Raw genomic sequence first — 17007 nt, 5'->3', positions numbered from 1 at the left:
TGATGGTAAATGAACTGAAATTGCCCAGCCCCATTATGAATCTGGACCAAAGCAAAAACAATTCTGCGTTGACTGCAGTAACATTGATTACAACTGTTACACACATGCTAATATTTCAATAATGCATTTCCCCCTATTCATTCAAGACATACAAATTGTGTCGATGAGAAGTAATCTGACTCCCTGCTGCTGTATGATTAGATCCTCCATTTGGATAACAGGATCAGATTGAAGAAACCAGTTCACTAGATAATTGAAGAATTAGTTACAGCAGCAAGATGCCTTTGAGAAGAAATTAGAGTCTCGCCTCTCTGATCTGGTGTTTTATTGCTGAACTCCGTGGAGGTGCTTCTTATGAACACACAGCTGGGGTATTCTATATCTCTGTTAGCCCAATGTAATGGGCCATCAACCGTACTGCAATAGTCCATAAATCCATAGATGGCTTTGGATAATGTATTTATTATGAACCTTAAAAAACAAAAAATGTGCAAATTTGCAAAACAAGGATTTGAAATCAACTTTCATACTTTCAATTACCATTACACCAGTAATATTATCATTCAATCCCCTTTTCATCTGTTGTTTGTTTTATTTCTTGTATTTTATTCTTCATTTTGGAATAAGCAGATATGGCAAAAAGAAAACGCTGTAGAAACAAATGTACTGTTTCTCCCCCATACCTTATTACTTCCTGTTTTTCAGTTCAAGCACTCTGATTGACTAGATGCAATGTGACCTAGTGCAAAAGTACCATTTAAAAGTACCCACGTATATATCGAGTATATATATATATATATATATATATATATATATATATATATATATATATATATATATATATATATATATATATATAATATATAATGGTGGTCTTATTTTCATCTCCTGGGTTACTGTAACAAGAAAAAAAAACAAGTGAAGAACCAAGCGATTCTCAGCACAGTAAAAGACAGTTCTGTAATAATGTCCATAAAGCCAGTAATAGGATTTTCAAACATTGGTTCATACTATTTTAAATGTAGTGAATATAAGAACATAAGAACATAAGAAAGTTTACAAATGAGAGGAGGCCATTTGGCCCATCTTGCTCGTTTGGTTGTTAGTAGCTTATTGATCCCAGAATCTCATCAAGCAGCTTCTTGAAGGATCCCAGGGTGTCAGCTTCAATAACATTACTGGGGAGTTGATTCCAGACCCTCACAATTCTCTGTGTAAAAAAGTGCCTCCTATTTTCTGTTCTGAATGCCCCTTTGTCTAATCTCCATTTGTGACCCCTGGTCCTTATTTCTTTTTTCAGGCTGAAAAAGTCCCTTGGGTCGACACTGTCAATACCTTTTAGAATTTTGAATGCTTGAATTAGGTCGTCACATAGTCTTCTTTGTTCAAGACTGAACAGATTCAATTCTTTTAGCCTGTCTGCATATGACATGCCTTTTAAGCCTGGAATAATTCTGGTTGCTCTTCTTTGCACTCTTTCTAGAGCAGCAATATCTTTTTTATAGCAAGGTGACCAGAACTGCACACAATATTCAAGATGAGGTCTTACTAGTGCATTGTACAGTTTTAACATTACTTCCCTTGATTTAAATTCAACACTTTTCACAATGTATCCGAGCCATCTTGTTAGTCTTTTTCATAGATTCCTTCTCCAATTTCAGTATCTCCCATATGATATTTATAATGTACATTTTTATTTCCTGCTTGCAGTACTTTTTCTCTATTAAATGTCATTTGCCATGTGTCTGCCCAGTTCTGAATCTTGTCTAGATCATTTTGAATGACCTTTGCTGCTACAACAATGTTTGCTACTCCTCCTACTTTTGTGTCGTCTGCAAATTTAACAAGTTTGCTTACTATACCAGAATCTAAATCATTAATGTAGATTAGGAATAGCAGAGGACCTAATACTGATCCCTGTGGTACACCACTGGTTACCACACTCCATTCTGAGGTTTTTCCTCTAATCAGTACTTTCTGTTTTCTACATGTTAACCACCCTTAATCCATGTACATGTGTTTCCTTGAATCCCAACTGTGTTCAGTTTGAGAATTAATCTTTTGTGCGGGACTTTGTCAAAAGCTTTCTGGAAATCTAAATAAACCATGTCATATGCTTTGCAATTATCCATTATCGATGTTGCATCCTCAAAAAAATCAAGCAAGTTAGTTAGACACGATCTCCCTTTCCTAAAGTCTGTCTTGTGAATGCTGTGAAATGTGTGTCTGCTGCTGTTTTGCCATTTTTAGGATAGATAATTTACATTCTGAGACAAATCCCTTGCAGCTCAGATTCAGTGCCCCTCAATCCTAATCTGAACTCCATTCATTTCCTGGGCCTCCCTTGAGCAGGCTGTTAATTGTGCCAAACGGTGTGGTAGTGTTTGTGATATCGACTAATATTCACTGGGGGCCAAGCTGAATCACAATTCATTTGACCTGACCTTGAGACTGAGATTCAAAGCAGGTGTGAAAGCATGAGTGGCTGTTGATCATGTTGTACCACATGCCCCTCAAGGTTTAATAAGTGCCACTTTCCTACCCAGCAAAACAATTGTTAATCTTGACTGTATACTATCATTATGTACACTACAATTCAATGAAAACATGTTATCCCATTTCATAGCTTTCTAGTCTCCTCCTACTATTCAGAAAAAGTGCATTTATTAATAATCTGCAAGATTAAATGCAATTACACATTTCTACTAAGAAACCAAACCTTTCCAGTTGGTCATGAATTATACAGCACTGCATTTGTCCTCGATTTACTCATGTTCACAACATACCCAGAAGTTATCTTGACCTACCTACCTCTGCTTAGCATTATCTTGTTTACAATGTGATTGGCTTCAAGTCAATCACATTATAAACAAGGAAATCTGTGGAGTTTCAGCTTGGTTTTATGACAAAATATGTATACAATTAATTATGTAATTGAATTGTATAGCCATTAAAAGCACATACTCATGCTAACTAAATGTTGTTTATTACTGTCTTATATTTCTGTTTAATATATTATTGCCCTCTAGCCACTAGGGTCTGTATTGGTAATTGTATTGAGTTTTGTGTGTAACATAGCAAAACACCATTCTCCCTGTGGAAGGGTGGTGGGTAATTCACTGACACAGGAGACAGACAGGTGGATTTGGCAACACCGCACAGTGCCCAGTTTTATTTCAGGGTGCTCTTTTTCTTTTCGCCCACAGGGCGCCGTGGGTCAGTGGTCCGCTTACCAACGATGGTAAACAGAGCCACGGGAATACCAAGCGATGGTACACAATACCGGCGCCCTTGCAGGTGCTTCGAAACAATAATTCAAAACAGAAGGCACAACGAAACAGGAAAAATAATACAGTAACAAAACTACAAAGAAAAAAGGTGCTGCACTTGACAGCTATATCCCAGTCGCGGCTACCCGTGTGACCCGGATCACCGTCCTACACTGCCGGCTAACTAGCCTGCTCTTTTACAATACGCCCGGGTCTGCCCAAGGGTTCCCCGCTCTCATGGTCTCGCTGTGAAACTATTTTTATTTTTCTCCCGGCTGATTCCCGGTCCTGAATCAGAGCTTCCGCACTCTCGATGTGTCTAAGTGGGCGGACCTGAGGAAACAGCGGAACTAACAATCTCCCAAGACTCGCCTCTCAGCCATTCAGAGAGGGGGAAAGTCCACACACCCACTTTCCCACCTCCCCGTATCACTGCCATGACTCGCAGGCGGTTGTTGGACGACTGCCGTCCTCTTCCTGCAGCCCTGTGAACACGCCAGCAGAGTCAGCACAGATCTCCCCCTGCTACATATCCTTCCCCTCAGAATGACACCACCGGTTCATTCGAAACTCCTACAAAAAAATCCTTTTCTTGCCAACACAGAAAGATCAGGTCCCAGGTCCGTGACGTCATCTGCATGCGCCACTAACAACGCCTCTGGTTGCAACCAAGGCTTTAAGAGGTTGATATGATAAATATGTTTCTCTCTCAGTCGCTCCGGCTGGTAGATCTCATAGTCCACCTTCCCAACCTGGCGTGTAACCTCAAAGGGTCCTTGCCACTTAGCCAAGAGTTTCGACTCAGAACTGAGTAATAAGAGAAGTACCTTATCCCCTGGCTGAAATGTGCACAACCGGGCTCCTCGGTTATATTGTGTCTCCTGTCTGTGCTGTGCCTGCTGCAAATTGTCATGCGCCCATTTCCCAACAGACTCAAGACGCTTGCGCAGGTCCAACACATACCGGGCGGTATTGGTCGAATTGTCCTTCTGCTCCTCCCACATGTCTCTGACCAGATCGAGCATGCCCCGGGGTCTCTGCCCATACAACAGCTCGAATGGTGAAAATCCCGTGGAAGACTCGCCTCTCAGCCATTCAGAGAGGGGGAAAGTCCACACACCCACTTTCCCACCTCCCCGTGTCACTGCCATGACTCACAGGCGGTTGTTGGACGACTGCCGCCCTCTTCCTGCAGCCCTGTGAACACGCCAGCAGAGTCAACACAGATCTCCCCCTGCTACACTCCCCTATAAATTACAGTTAACAGTTTACATAGACCTTTGCAATGCAATTTACATACACATTAAAAAGAAAGGGAATATTTGAGCTCCCCAAAGCCTTACAGTTTTTTTGTTAAGTGATTCACATTCAATAACCTGGAACTGACAGGCAATGCAAAAAGAAGGACCAAGTGAACCATTTACAGCACAGCTTGTTACTTTTGGGGCAGCCAAAGAAGAATGAAGCAATCATTATTGATATAATTAGCACAGAACGTCTAAGATGTAATATCTAATAATAATTGAGTGCTATATATAACTCCGTCATAGACAGTCCCAAGCCCTTTTGCGAAAGGAGGAGGGACTTCAGCAACAGGCCGTGCAACAAGCCGGCTGAAGAAAATTCCTTGTTGCGTCAAAATGCACACGGCAGCTGGTTAAAGAAGCTAGTCCATCACCATCACCATCACCATCATCATCATCATCATCATCATCATCAACATCAACAACAGCCAAAAAGGATCCGACTGGCGACCATCAACATCGAAACAATGACAGGCCGAAGCTGAGAACTGGCTAATTCCCTGAAGGAGCGAAAAGTGGACATCACCTGCGTTCAAGAGACCAAATGGGCCGGCGCAAAATCAAGAGAAATCGGAGAAGGCTATAAGCTGATCTACCAAGGCAAGAAGACGGCACACAATGGTGTCGGTGTGGTCGTAAGCCAATGGATCACCCGAATCACCGACCGCCTCATGTACACTAAAATCAGCATGGGAACCAGCACACTGCATGTTGTGTCATGCTATGCACCGCAGGCTGACGAGGAGAAAGAGAAATTTTGGCACGACCTCGAAATGCACGTCCAAGCCATCGATGACAGCGAAATTCTTTTCATTGGCGGAGACCTCAATGGGCATGTTGGCCGAGCAAAGGATAATTTTGATCGTAACCATGGCAGACAAGGAAACGGCAACCATAATGAAGGCGGCACCCGGATCCTAGAGCACGCGGAAGCCTGGGATCTGGCCATCACCAACACCTTCTTCAAGAAGTGAGAATCACACCTCATCACCTACTACAGAGGTGGTCGAACATCTCGGATCGACTATTGGATGGCGAGACGACGAGACCTTAAAATGGTCACCGACACCAAAGTGATCCCGTACGACAGCATCGCCCCACAACATCGACTACTGGTGTTGGACGCCAAAGTCCACCTAGTCCGAACCCCGGCGCGACCAACCAAGATTGAACGCATCAAATGGTGGAAGTTACCAGAACATCGAGCTGTCATGAAGGCAGCACTAGGACCATTGGTGCCCAACCCAAGATCAACAGTCTGCGAAGATTGGAACGACCTGCCTGAACGCGTCAAGACATGCGCCGCAACCACCCTGGGAACCACAAAACCAAACCGGCGCTTTATCGACAAATAGACCTGGTGGTGGAATGACGATGTGCAGCATGCAACCAAGGTAAAAAAGGACGCCTATAAGACCTGGCAGAAGAAAAAATGCCCAGATGATCTTGTACGATACCGCACACTAACATCCACCGCAAAGCTAACCGTGGCGACTACAAAGGTGGCACACTACCAGGACCTCTATGACCAACTGGATACGCCTGGTGGAGCAAACAAGATCTACAAAATCACCCACGCACGAGACCGCGCCACACAAGACCTAGGACACATCACCAACATCAAAGATGAAAATGGGCAGATGCTTCAGAAGCCAAAAGACATCCTCCGGCATTGGAAGGACTACTTCGAGAAAATATGCAACGAGGAATTCCCGCATCCTCCACTACCAGCGGCCGATACCATCTCCGGCCCAGTAGTCACCATCACAATCGCAGAAGTAAACACTGCCATCAACAAGATGAAAAGTGGAAAAGCAACTGGCCCGGACGACATCCCAGCCGAAGTATGGAAGCTCCTTGGAGCACAAGGAGCAGCATGGCTCGAGGACCTCTTCAACAAGATCATCGAGGAAAAGGCACCCCCAGAAACGTGGTAAACCAGCATCACAGTGCCAATTTGGAAAGGCAAAGGCGATGTTAAGGACTGCTCCAACTACAGGCCGATCCGGCTGCTGTGCCATACAATGAAGATTTTCGAGCGTGTGCTGGACGCACGACTAAGAACCATTGTCGATATCTCGCCAAACCAGTGAGGCTTTGTGAAAAATCTGTGGAGAATCTGTGGAAAGACTTGAAAACTGCTGTTCATAAGCAATCCCCAAACAACTTGAGAGAGCTTGAGCAAATCTGCCAAGAAGAATGGGCACAAATTGCACCAAGCCGGTGTGCAAAGTTGATCAACATATTTCAGTTTTTTCTCTTTAGTTTTTGCTGACATTTATTGTAACTTATCTTACCCTTAGAAGTCTTCAATTTGAGCACTCAAGTTTAGAATAAAACATTAAGTTTAAAAAAATGTGTATGCATCATTTTGTAATTTTACAAAATGGGACACCATAGGAAGGGCCTGAATACTTTTGCAAGGCAGGATTCTGGTGAGACAGGGTGTAGCTGTCTTCTGAACATAAAATTGTGGTATGCGATATAATCAGCATCTACAGATATGGACAGAAGTTTTGCATCATGTAGAATTTTAGCATTGAGACTTAATATTATAAAAAACGATATGAACTGTGGTAACGCCATTCAAAGAAGATATGTAAATGTAAAACATTATTAATCACTGCTATGTCACATTTTGACCACTAGATGTCTCCGGAAACATGGTCAAATAGAATAATTAATGTTCTTTTCATTGTTTTACTAGGTAATTGGTTGTTTGGTTATCTAATTAAATCCACCGTATATAAAGACACTGTGTGTTAGTCTCGAGGAGGGTGTGCAGGAGAGTTTTGAGCAGTATTAGATGAGAGACGAGAGACGAGAATGGAAAAAACAAACTAAAAAATAAATACAAGTTAGACCTTTGTAAATCCAGTGAATCTGAGTTAAACATCTGTCCTGTGTATACTGTGTGTATCGCGGTGATTTATCAACAACATAAAATCAATGTATACTGTGTGTTTCTCGTTAAAGTACAATCCTTTTGGTTTTGGGTACCGTCAGGGAAACGACTTATCCACCCTGACGATAGGCAGGGAAACTGAACTCCCACTGTGTAGTCAGTACTTATCCACCCTGACGATAGGCAGGGAAACTGAACTCCCACTGTGTAGTCAGTACTTATCCACCCTGACGATAGGCAGGGAAACCGAAGTACCACTGTCTATTCAGTGCTCCAAAAAGGGAGTTCATATTGTCTTTGTTTATTTTGTTTCTTGTGTTGTGAATTCAGAAAAAGGCCTGTGTATTTAAAATAAAGCTACAGTTGGCTCTGTACTGCATATGAGACTCCAGGTTGTGTTATTTCAACTCCAACCATCGCTGACCCATCACAGAACACAATTTAGATTTTTAATTTAATCATGTAATCAAAGAAACTCCAAAATTATGTCGCAAAAGCCTACCGGAATCTTTTGAAATGTCACATTTTTCAATTATAGGATTGTAGGATGAGATGGTAAGATCCTTATCTACATTTAGAAGCCATATGGTATTTATTACCATATATACTATTTTTAGGTAAAAAATAAAGTTATATATATTGACTGGGATTTGTGTTTTGAAAGGTACACATTTATTTCATTGCAGGCTGCACAACACCATGACAACTGCAGTAGGCCTGTTCCTGTGGTGTGCACCAATCTGGTCTGGCTGTAAATATGTAGACTGATGATTTGGGAAACAGAGAAATAGTACACTTGATACCTGAAATTTCAAATATTGCAAACATTTCTTACAGGACACATCAATACATCCTGGCTACATCAATTAGCTACACTGCATGATTCTGAAAGATTTAAATAACATCCAAAGTTTATAAAGGGAAGCCAAGGATGTCAATATCCTGATCTGGATATAATGACAGCATTAACCTCTATTAATGATAGAAGCCCTGCTGCTATATGCAGACCAGCTGGTGGAATCTGGAACTGGCCCAACCTGAAACAACAAGCACATTCCACAACATCAGGCTTGGATTTCTAACCATGTTTTCAAGCTGGTTTTTTTTTTTTTTTTTTTTTTTTTTTTTTTTTTTTTTAAACAGGATACTATAAAACAGCAAAGGGATAATTTCAGATCGTGTTGAAGCCAACCTGCCTAGAATTGTATCTATCTGATATTTATCTATACAGCTGTACAATGACCAATTCTCTATTTCATAATGTAGGTTGGGTGCTCTCCAATACAAGCCTGTACAGCACTATGAGAGGGAGACGTGGCAGCCAGGATTGGCTTTTCACACAATTGCTGTGTGTCATTGTATTCAGGACCCTATTGTATTGTTATTTTCAATTGCCATGCTACAAAACTTAAACAACGCCTAGACATTTTAGATGGCTGTATCACAGTGATCTGCGAACATACCCATAGTAACTGCATTATTCAATTCAGTGTGGTCTTGGGAACAAAGATTTTAGTAAGATCCTAAACCTGCAATTCCTTACACTGGTTACACCAGTCCCAACAGGAAAATGGGAACAGCAAACTTGTGAGTCAAAAAAATTAAGTCATTTTCTTGACAAGGTCTTGAACAAGCAAGCTGTACATCTTTGTGCAGTAACAAAGGTGTTGTATTTGTAACTATCAGTAGTGGCTCTGCTGGTACACTAAATACAGAATAATGTATACATAACATCTTTATATAGCACCTTTCATAGTGGACCACCATTACAAAGTGCTTTACAAAGGTAGGCGTTGAACTGTGTATTATATGCAGAGTCACATACAATAGGACATTGATTTAACATCTCATCCACAGGATGGTGCACAAGGAGGTGAAGTGACTTGCTCAGGGTCACACAGTGAATCAGTCAGTGGCAGAGGTGGGATTTGAAGCAGTGACCTTTTGGTTACAAGGTCGGAATTATAACTACTGGACCACACCGCCTTGTTCTTGTGGTTTCCGGAACATTGCAATAATCAATGGACCGCACGGTGAGATCTACAGTCTCATACAGTGCTGCTCAATGTCTGGAGTGGTGCAGGATTCTGGTGAGACAGGGTGTAGCTGTCTTCTCCAGCCAAAACCCCTGGCAGTAAAACGAACGCTTGTTAATTTGTGCATATTGTAAATAAAGCAACACTGTTAAACACTCTTGCCTCCCTCATTTTCTCCTGCCCTCCCTCTTCAAAGCATATGTTCGGGCTTTGCGTTCAAGTTTTAAAAACAGGGTCCTTTCCTATGAAAATTTGAAGTGTAACACCAATTTGGAGTAAAAAGTTTTGAGAATCTGGCACAATATTGTATACTGGTGTGAAATTATATAGGTGAAGCTTTTCCTCATTGACTCTGCTCATATCAATGTCTCATAAACCACATAAAAATACACTACAAGACTGAAACAATGCATTGCCATTAAAATGGCTCTCGATGCCCAAATGATGTAGAAACAAGTTTACTTGCAGCCGCTTCGGTGGGAGATGTCATTTGAACAGAAGCTAATCTAATCAGTTTATTCTGGGCTACATTTCGATTACAGATTGTCAGAAGGTTTACTTTATCTTCACTGTATTAATTGAATCTGGGGGAGCTCTGGAAAGAAATGCTGATAATGTCAGTGTGTTCTCTCTTTTTAGTGGTCACACAGTATATACTAACCATTCTAATTTTGCTCTCTACCAAGATATACAGTATATGTATCTGACTCCAATCAAGGGATTACACTATGGTTGTTAAGCATATCGTTCAGACTTTTTGTTAAGTGTTCAGTGACAGTGAAACACTTAACAAAAATTTGTTATCACATGTGCTTTTTTTCAAAACCTCAAAACGTGGGCTCTACATTACAAATGGAATATTTATGAAATTATTTAATTAATTGTAGCTCCTTTCATGGTACATTAAAAACAGGTAGTTTACTTTTATTCCACTACTGGTCAATGACATTGTTTAAAATACAAATGCAAAAAAAAAAAAAAAAAAAAAAGGATTAGATTGATATATTAAAGCAGATTCAATTTGTGCTTCTAGTGCTTTATAGCATGATAACTGCAAATGGAAAATCCAGCTATGATTTAAGGGCAGGATTCAACAGACAGCCAGCAAATGTGAACGGTTGTAAACTTGCAAATTGGTCTCATTCACAAACCAATTTGCAAGATGGGCTGCATCGCCCCGCCAGATTACCTTGTGGTTTGTCTGGCTTTCCATGATGACTTTGACAGATGACTTGTCCTGCATCCCTGAAATAGATTCTGTACCTATAAAAGATGAATCTCCCTGTTTGAAGTCAGTTTCAGTCAAAATGGCTGTCATTTTAATTTTGTTTTGCTTGTGAAAAAATGAAATGATGCTAATCGGGTAAGGAATGGATTTGAAAACTATGTTATAGCACCACTTTAAAACACCTTGTAGGCACGTCACATTGTATAAGTACAGTATGATTAGTATCCAGCCTTGCATTATCCGGTAGATTAAGAATCATTATATCAAATTAAAAAATCCCCTCCGGCTTGAAGGCAGCTTTTTTTTTTTCCAGTTTTCTTATCGAAGCCGAACCACATGGAATTATTTTGTCATGGATGATATGCTTTACCAGACACGACAAGAGAAAGTAGAGCCCTAATTATCATTTCTGTGTGATCATTTTCCACTATTGTGAACTGCATAGCTGATGTTCCATTTCAAATGAACAGCAAGTATCTTGATGATTTCAAACATAGACTGCCACATGTGTTATTAGATATGTTTCATGTAAAACTTCTCTCTGTCCATGGAAGGAAAGCAGCTCTTACAAGTGAATGTAAGGGCACATACACGTGCAGTACACCCCATTACTACTGATGACAGACAACAAGTGAATGTGAGGGGGTTTATTGCATGTTTTACCCCAATTAGGTCCTTTGTTTTACATAAATTGTGCTTCATTTTACACATATTTTTTTTCTGCAGAGGTGAATGCCAAGACTGGTAAGATATTCAATGTGTGTTATTCGAACAACTCGCTGGCTGAGGCCAAGAACATCTTCACAATGTTCCCAAAACCGAAGAAGCATGTGGTGGCAGAGCCATGTCTTTATATTACAACTTCAGCTGCTGTTATTTTGTATTATCTGATGATGTTGATGTCGTTCTACATTAGTAGAAAACAGAGACTTTGTACAGCTCCTTTAGGACAGATTGACATATACAAAATAGGATGATGATCTATTGAGGGATAAGATATTTAGTGAGAAATGAGTGAGCTATCATAACAAAGGCATATCACTTTAATAATAATCTTTATATAGCACCTTTCATAGACAATCACCATCACTAAGTGCTTTACAAGATACAAGACTAGGGTGTGTGAACTATGCATTAGCTGCAGAGTCACTTACAACAGCATCTCACCTGAAAGGCAGAGCATGTGACTTGTTTAGAGCCATAAGATGGGAATGACTGAGCTGGGATTTGAACTGGGGACCTCCTAGTTACAAGCCCCTTTTTTTTAACCACTGGACCACACCACCACCTACTTCATACACTCCTACTGTTCAAGGAAAACAATTATATGCCTTGGGTAAAACTTGCAACCAGGTAAAAAGCTATAATATAGCTGCCCTTAAACATGCTCGAAGGGAGTGCATGTTATACTTAGGCTTACTACTAAAATCGAGATTAATATCGACATTTATTTTAGAAAGAATTTACCAGTTTTTTTCGATCTTTATTTTTTAATTCAAGAAAAAAAAAAACATTGAGAAATGTCTCATTCAACAAAACTCCTTTATCATATTCAATATGCAACAAAACCATGGTTACCAGCACTCTAATTGAAATAATGTTTGGTCACAGCTGAGCTATACCTTATAAAGATCCTACACACATTTAAAACATTTCTCAAATAAACTGTAGAAAATACAACCTATAAAAGTGTATTACAGACTTTTATTGCATAAATTTGTGATAATATGCATAGAACAAAACATTAGGTAGTTGAACAGAACTAACTTGCACTTATTATTCAGAGTCTCAGCTCCCCCTCCCCTTCTCAGCACAGCTGGATTCAGTCACTGGAAGGCAAGACAGACGCTTTGTCCTGCCGTGGAGTTCGGCAGGGTATTGTGCACAATACTTATTAAGTGTTTTCCTCTTGTGCCCCATTTTCAAATCAAACTAGTAAATGTCAATGAATACCTACAGCAAAAGCTTACCTACACCTTAACCTGCTCATTTCAAAGTAGGTACAGTACTTTGAATGAATGGCACTGTAGCTGGCAAAAGAAAATACATGCAGCTTAAAGAAATACCATTTACTCCCACTTTTCACTTCCAGAGCTCGGCAACTCTACAAAATCAAGCCACCATGTCCCTAACCCTAACCCAACCCCAAACCTAACCTTAAGCAACCCCTGCCCTAAAACCAAACTCAAACCCAATCCCTAACCCTAAACCTAACCTTCAGGACACTTTCTAGGAGATATTCTTGTGTGCTGCGAAAGTGGCAGTGCCTACAAAGGTACCACGAAATGTTTCTGTCAGGACAACTGAAGAAGTCAGCACCTACGGTCACTTGTTTTTTAAAGTAATAAAAACGCTTACTCACTGCCAAACATGAGCTACTTTAGATGTGTAATGGCTGCAGTATAGGATACTGACTTAGGTTTAGGGTTTCGGTGTTGGGAGAGGATTATTCATTGTTTTATTAACAATAATATGATAACCAATCAGAGTGTAGTGTCCTGACAGGAACACTTGGTGGTACCTTTGTAAGGACAGTGCGAAAGTGCACAGTTGGTGCCAGTCTTGATGATTGGCAGTCATTTAAACAAATAAGAGAATTCTAGCGCTGTATCACTCAACAACATGTTAGAACAAGATAAAATGACTGACAGAGAAACTACTAAGGGACCACTGAGATGATTGACAACGACCCCTAGCAATTCAGAGCGGAACAGGACAGACAGCAAGTATAAAAACTACACAAACTAGAGATGATTTCTAAATTGTTATTTTTGATAAGAAAAAAAAAATAGTGAGTGGTTTTACCGACGTTTATCCTATATAAATTTATTTCAGTCGTTTCGTTTATTTCATATTTTTGGGGAGTTCGGCGTTTAAAGAGCTTTCGTCCATTTAATCCATGTTAGCATGTTAAACATTAAGGATTGTACTGTATTGATAGAAGCAACGGAGAATTAAGTATTCCTGAAATATTGTGTCACAGACAAATTAAGTGGAAACATCGTGTGAGGCGAAAATTTTTTTTTTCTTCCTGTAATTAAGAGGACAGAGCACCTGATGTTTGAAAATATCACTGACCAGTTAAAAGTCATAGAGCGATATATAATGTATTGTAAAATATGATGAGTACATATGCTGTTATATAATGGATTTCAATAATATGAAAGGGTGGTAGTGTGCTAGCTTTTATAAGAAGCTGACACATAAGGGTATAGTTTATTACGACTGTCAGGGGTTCATTTGTGCCGGATCACATCGGATATTCCCAAAAACATGCTTTTTATTTTGCAAACAATAACTCTATAGACATAACATGTACAAGAAAGAAAATGTGTTCCTGTTCCATGAATTGAATGACAGAAGTGTTCTGTATATATATATATATATATATATATATATATATATATATATATATATATATATATATATATATATATATATATATATATATATATATGATGTTACATCTAGGATTAACAAAAATATACCCCAAGCGGAGAAACACCAAAATCAACCAGCGCTCTTAACGCATGTGCCGCCTCTTCGGTTCATCAGATTAGTCGTCCGCCTCTGGTGTTGTTCAACCCTGAAGATTATGTTGAAACACGGCAAGGCAAAGCTCGGCTTTAAGCAGCAACAACGGGTCACAAAACCGACTAGCAGACGAAAACTTGAAGCATGTCCTTTATTTTATTTTGTTCTCTTTTCTCTCTTATTTTATTAAATTAACTCCTGGCAACTGTGCATTTCATATAGTTCAGGATTTACCCGCAGTGTACATGAGGGTTAATCCCGAGGTTTGTTGGTTAATCAGCATCACGCGATGTGGATTGAACGTGTCGAGCACACTTTTTAGTTTATCTGTGTATCAGGTGCGTCTTCGTTAAGATCCTCTTACTGCATGGTTCAGTCAGAAGCCAGGTAGCTGTCGCCGAGCCCATAGTCTGGTACCCGGGCTAGCTGCTATAACCGCTCTGACCATTCAAAAACTGTAACAGCGTCTAAATCCAAAATCCTACAGTTTACATAAATAAATAAATAAATAAATACATAATAATAATAATTCTTCCTTTTATAAGCAGCAAAATACAATGTCTCCTCTAGTAAACAAAGAGGTGAATATAAATGATTTTGTGCAGAAAGTGAATTGTACCCAGTAATTCACAAGTCAACCTGGTTCTGGACAAATACATTGCCAAGGCTGGAAGTCAGACCTGACATGGAGAAGGGGTGGCTTATTCATTTTGTTAAGATAAGGTAGAGCAAGATGAAAAAGGCTTTCAAGAAAATGTTTAATCTACTCTTGTGTTATGTTTCGGTATTTCAATATACTTACTGTGCCTGTACAGAATTGCTCGCATGACCTCTAAACCAACAAACAGACAAACTATCCATTTTTACACACCAGTAGAAACATACTTAAAGGAATTGAAAGGATACAATTTTCCTTAATGTGCACAAGCGCTGTCTCTTTAAACACGACTAGATAAGAATATGAATGACCAGGAAGGGTCTTAAAACAATCTTCAGATCCATTCCATTAAATGTCACAGGAATCATTATTCAATTAAACGGCATTACAGCAGCTGGCACTAATAGTGAAAACCACCTTCCCATTGAGTAAAATCACACGACAGAACCCGTTCTAAGACAGACGTCGATAGATGCATTTAGATTCTAGAATCGTACGAATATAATTTGTACAGCAGTTTGCACTGGTTAAAAGAAAAGTGTCTCCACTTACCTGGGATTGCTAGGTTTGTAAGAGGCGTGCTCTGGATACTCTCCGGCAAACTTGCCATCCAGTCTGCAAATCTGAGTTCGTTTTTCCCTTGAGATGAAGCCATCGCACTGCTCTTTTCTTGCCTGACTCGCTTGTGCCTGTGTTGGTGTGTATGCTGTTTATTCTCTTCCCTGGGAGAGTTCACACTCTGAGTAGAGCCACACCCCGAGGATGGCGCAGACACGCTAATTTCCAATAAATCCTCCACAAGATATTTTTTTGTGTGTTTGCACTCCACCTCTTTATCCTTTTCATACAACCTATTTATCTATTTTTTTGATGCGTTTTGTGACATAGTCTACACAGTTCATGACAAACTGGTAAAAAAACCCAAACAACCCCCCCCCCCCCCCCCTCCAAAAAAAAAAAAACAGTGCTGATAACCTGTTGTTTAATTTTGCTAGTTTTTAATATTTGCTTATTGGATTTTATTCATGTAAAATTGGATCAGTTACATACACTATTACATTGATCCCTTTATATGTGTTTTCTGAAATGTGAACTTTTTGTTTTTAGGTAACCTAGATATTGATTAATTTAAATGAACGCACGTTAATACCTTCGAAGGAGAATGCTTATTTTATGTAGATCGATTGGATTTGATGTAAAACATACAGGATGTTTATCAATATTTACAAAAACTGTAATGTAATATCCCCAGTTTCTGTGTGATGTATGCAGGTGTTCTGCACGCGGTGCCCGGAGTGCGCGTCCTTCTCTGTCACGTGCTGAAGCTTGCTGGCGCTGTCCTCTTGAATAGTGCTGATCTTACTTGTCAGGTGATGTGTCTCTCTCTCTGCATCTGACTTTGGTTGACAAAGCTTCTGTCAAACCAGAGTGGATTACATTGCGGTTTTTGTCAGTTAGTCTGGCACAACAAAACCACTCTTTGTCTTCGAGTATACCTCATTGCTAGCTCCATCTGAGATCACTGTTGCCTCCTGCTGATACATTTTCACTGGAGTTACTGTGAACACTGTAACCGTGCCGACTTACAGCATTTCCCCGCTGGCAGATCTTGCACTTGCTTAGTTATCTCTCTGGCGTGAATATCTTGTGTACTCTTGATTATTGTAGGAGAAATGGACGCTGTATTTCTTTCTCATTGACAATCTTTTACTTCGGCATTTCTGTTAAGAGTTTTTTGAAGTTAATATTTAATAACCAAATGATTTGATTGGATTTGTCATGTACTGTAGCCTTTGTTTATATTGAAAACTACATTTATCATTCATGTATGGTGTGCTGTGTACGACCATTACCAACACCGCTTTTGAATATCAATTTGATTATTACAAACTTGTGGATTCTTACTCTCCAACTCCAACATATAAGCGACTTATGAGTCAAGACAATCTCAGACCAGCAGAGTAGGGCTCTGCAAAGAAAAAGTTGGAGAGAGCAGCTGTGTGTAATTAAACATCACAATACACGTCGGATGATATTAGAAATGCAGTCACAATGTCAATGTCGATAATAAAC

The 17007-nt window shown here is 39.8% G+C and overlaps 1 protein-coding gene across 1 annotated transcript in view; it reads right to left on the bottom strand.

Annotated features, from left to right (window-relative positions):
* Nucleotides 1-15763, bottom strand: part of LOC121300507 (PI-PLC X domain-containing protein 3) — a 36042-nt gene extending 20279 nt beyond the window's left edge. The window contains exon 1 of the mRNA XM_041229078.1: nucleotides 15487-15763. Within this exon, the coding sequence (XP_041085012.1) occupies nucleotides 15487-15589 (103 nt within the window). The 5' untranslated portion in view covers nucleotides 15590-15763. The remainder of the gene's footprint in view (nucleotides 1-15486) is intronic.
* Between the last annotated feature and the right edge of the window lie 1244 nt (nucleotides 15764-17007).

This window comes from Polyodon spathula, chromosome 2 (assembly GCF_017654505.1).
Source record: "Polyodon spathula isolate WHYD16114869_AA chromosome 2, ASM1765450v1, whole genome shotgun sequence".
Classification (NCBI taxonomy): Eukaryota; Metazoa; Chordata; class Actinopteri; order Acipenseriformes; family Polyodontidae; genus Polyodon; species Polyodon spathula.
This window is presented reverse-complemented; position numbering and strand designations above follow the sequence as displayed.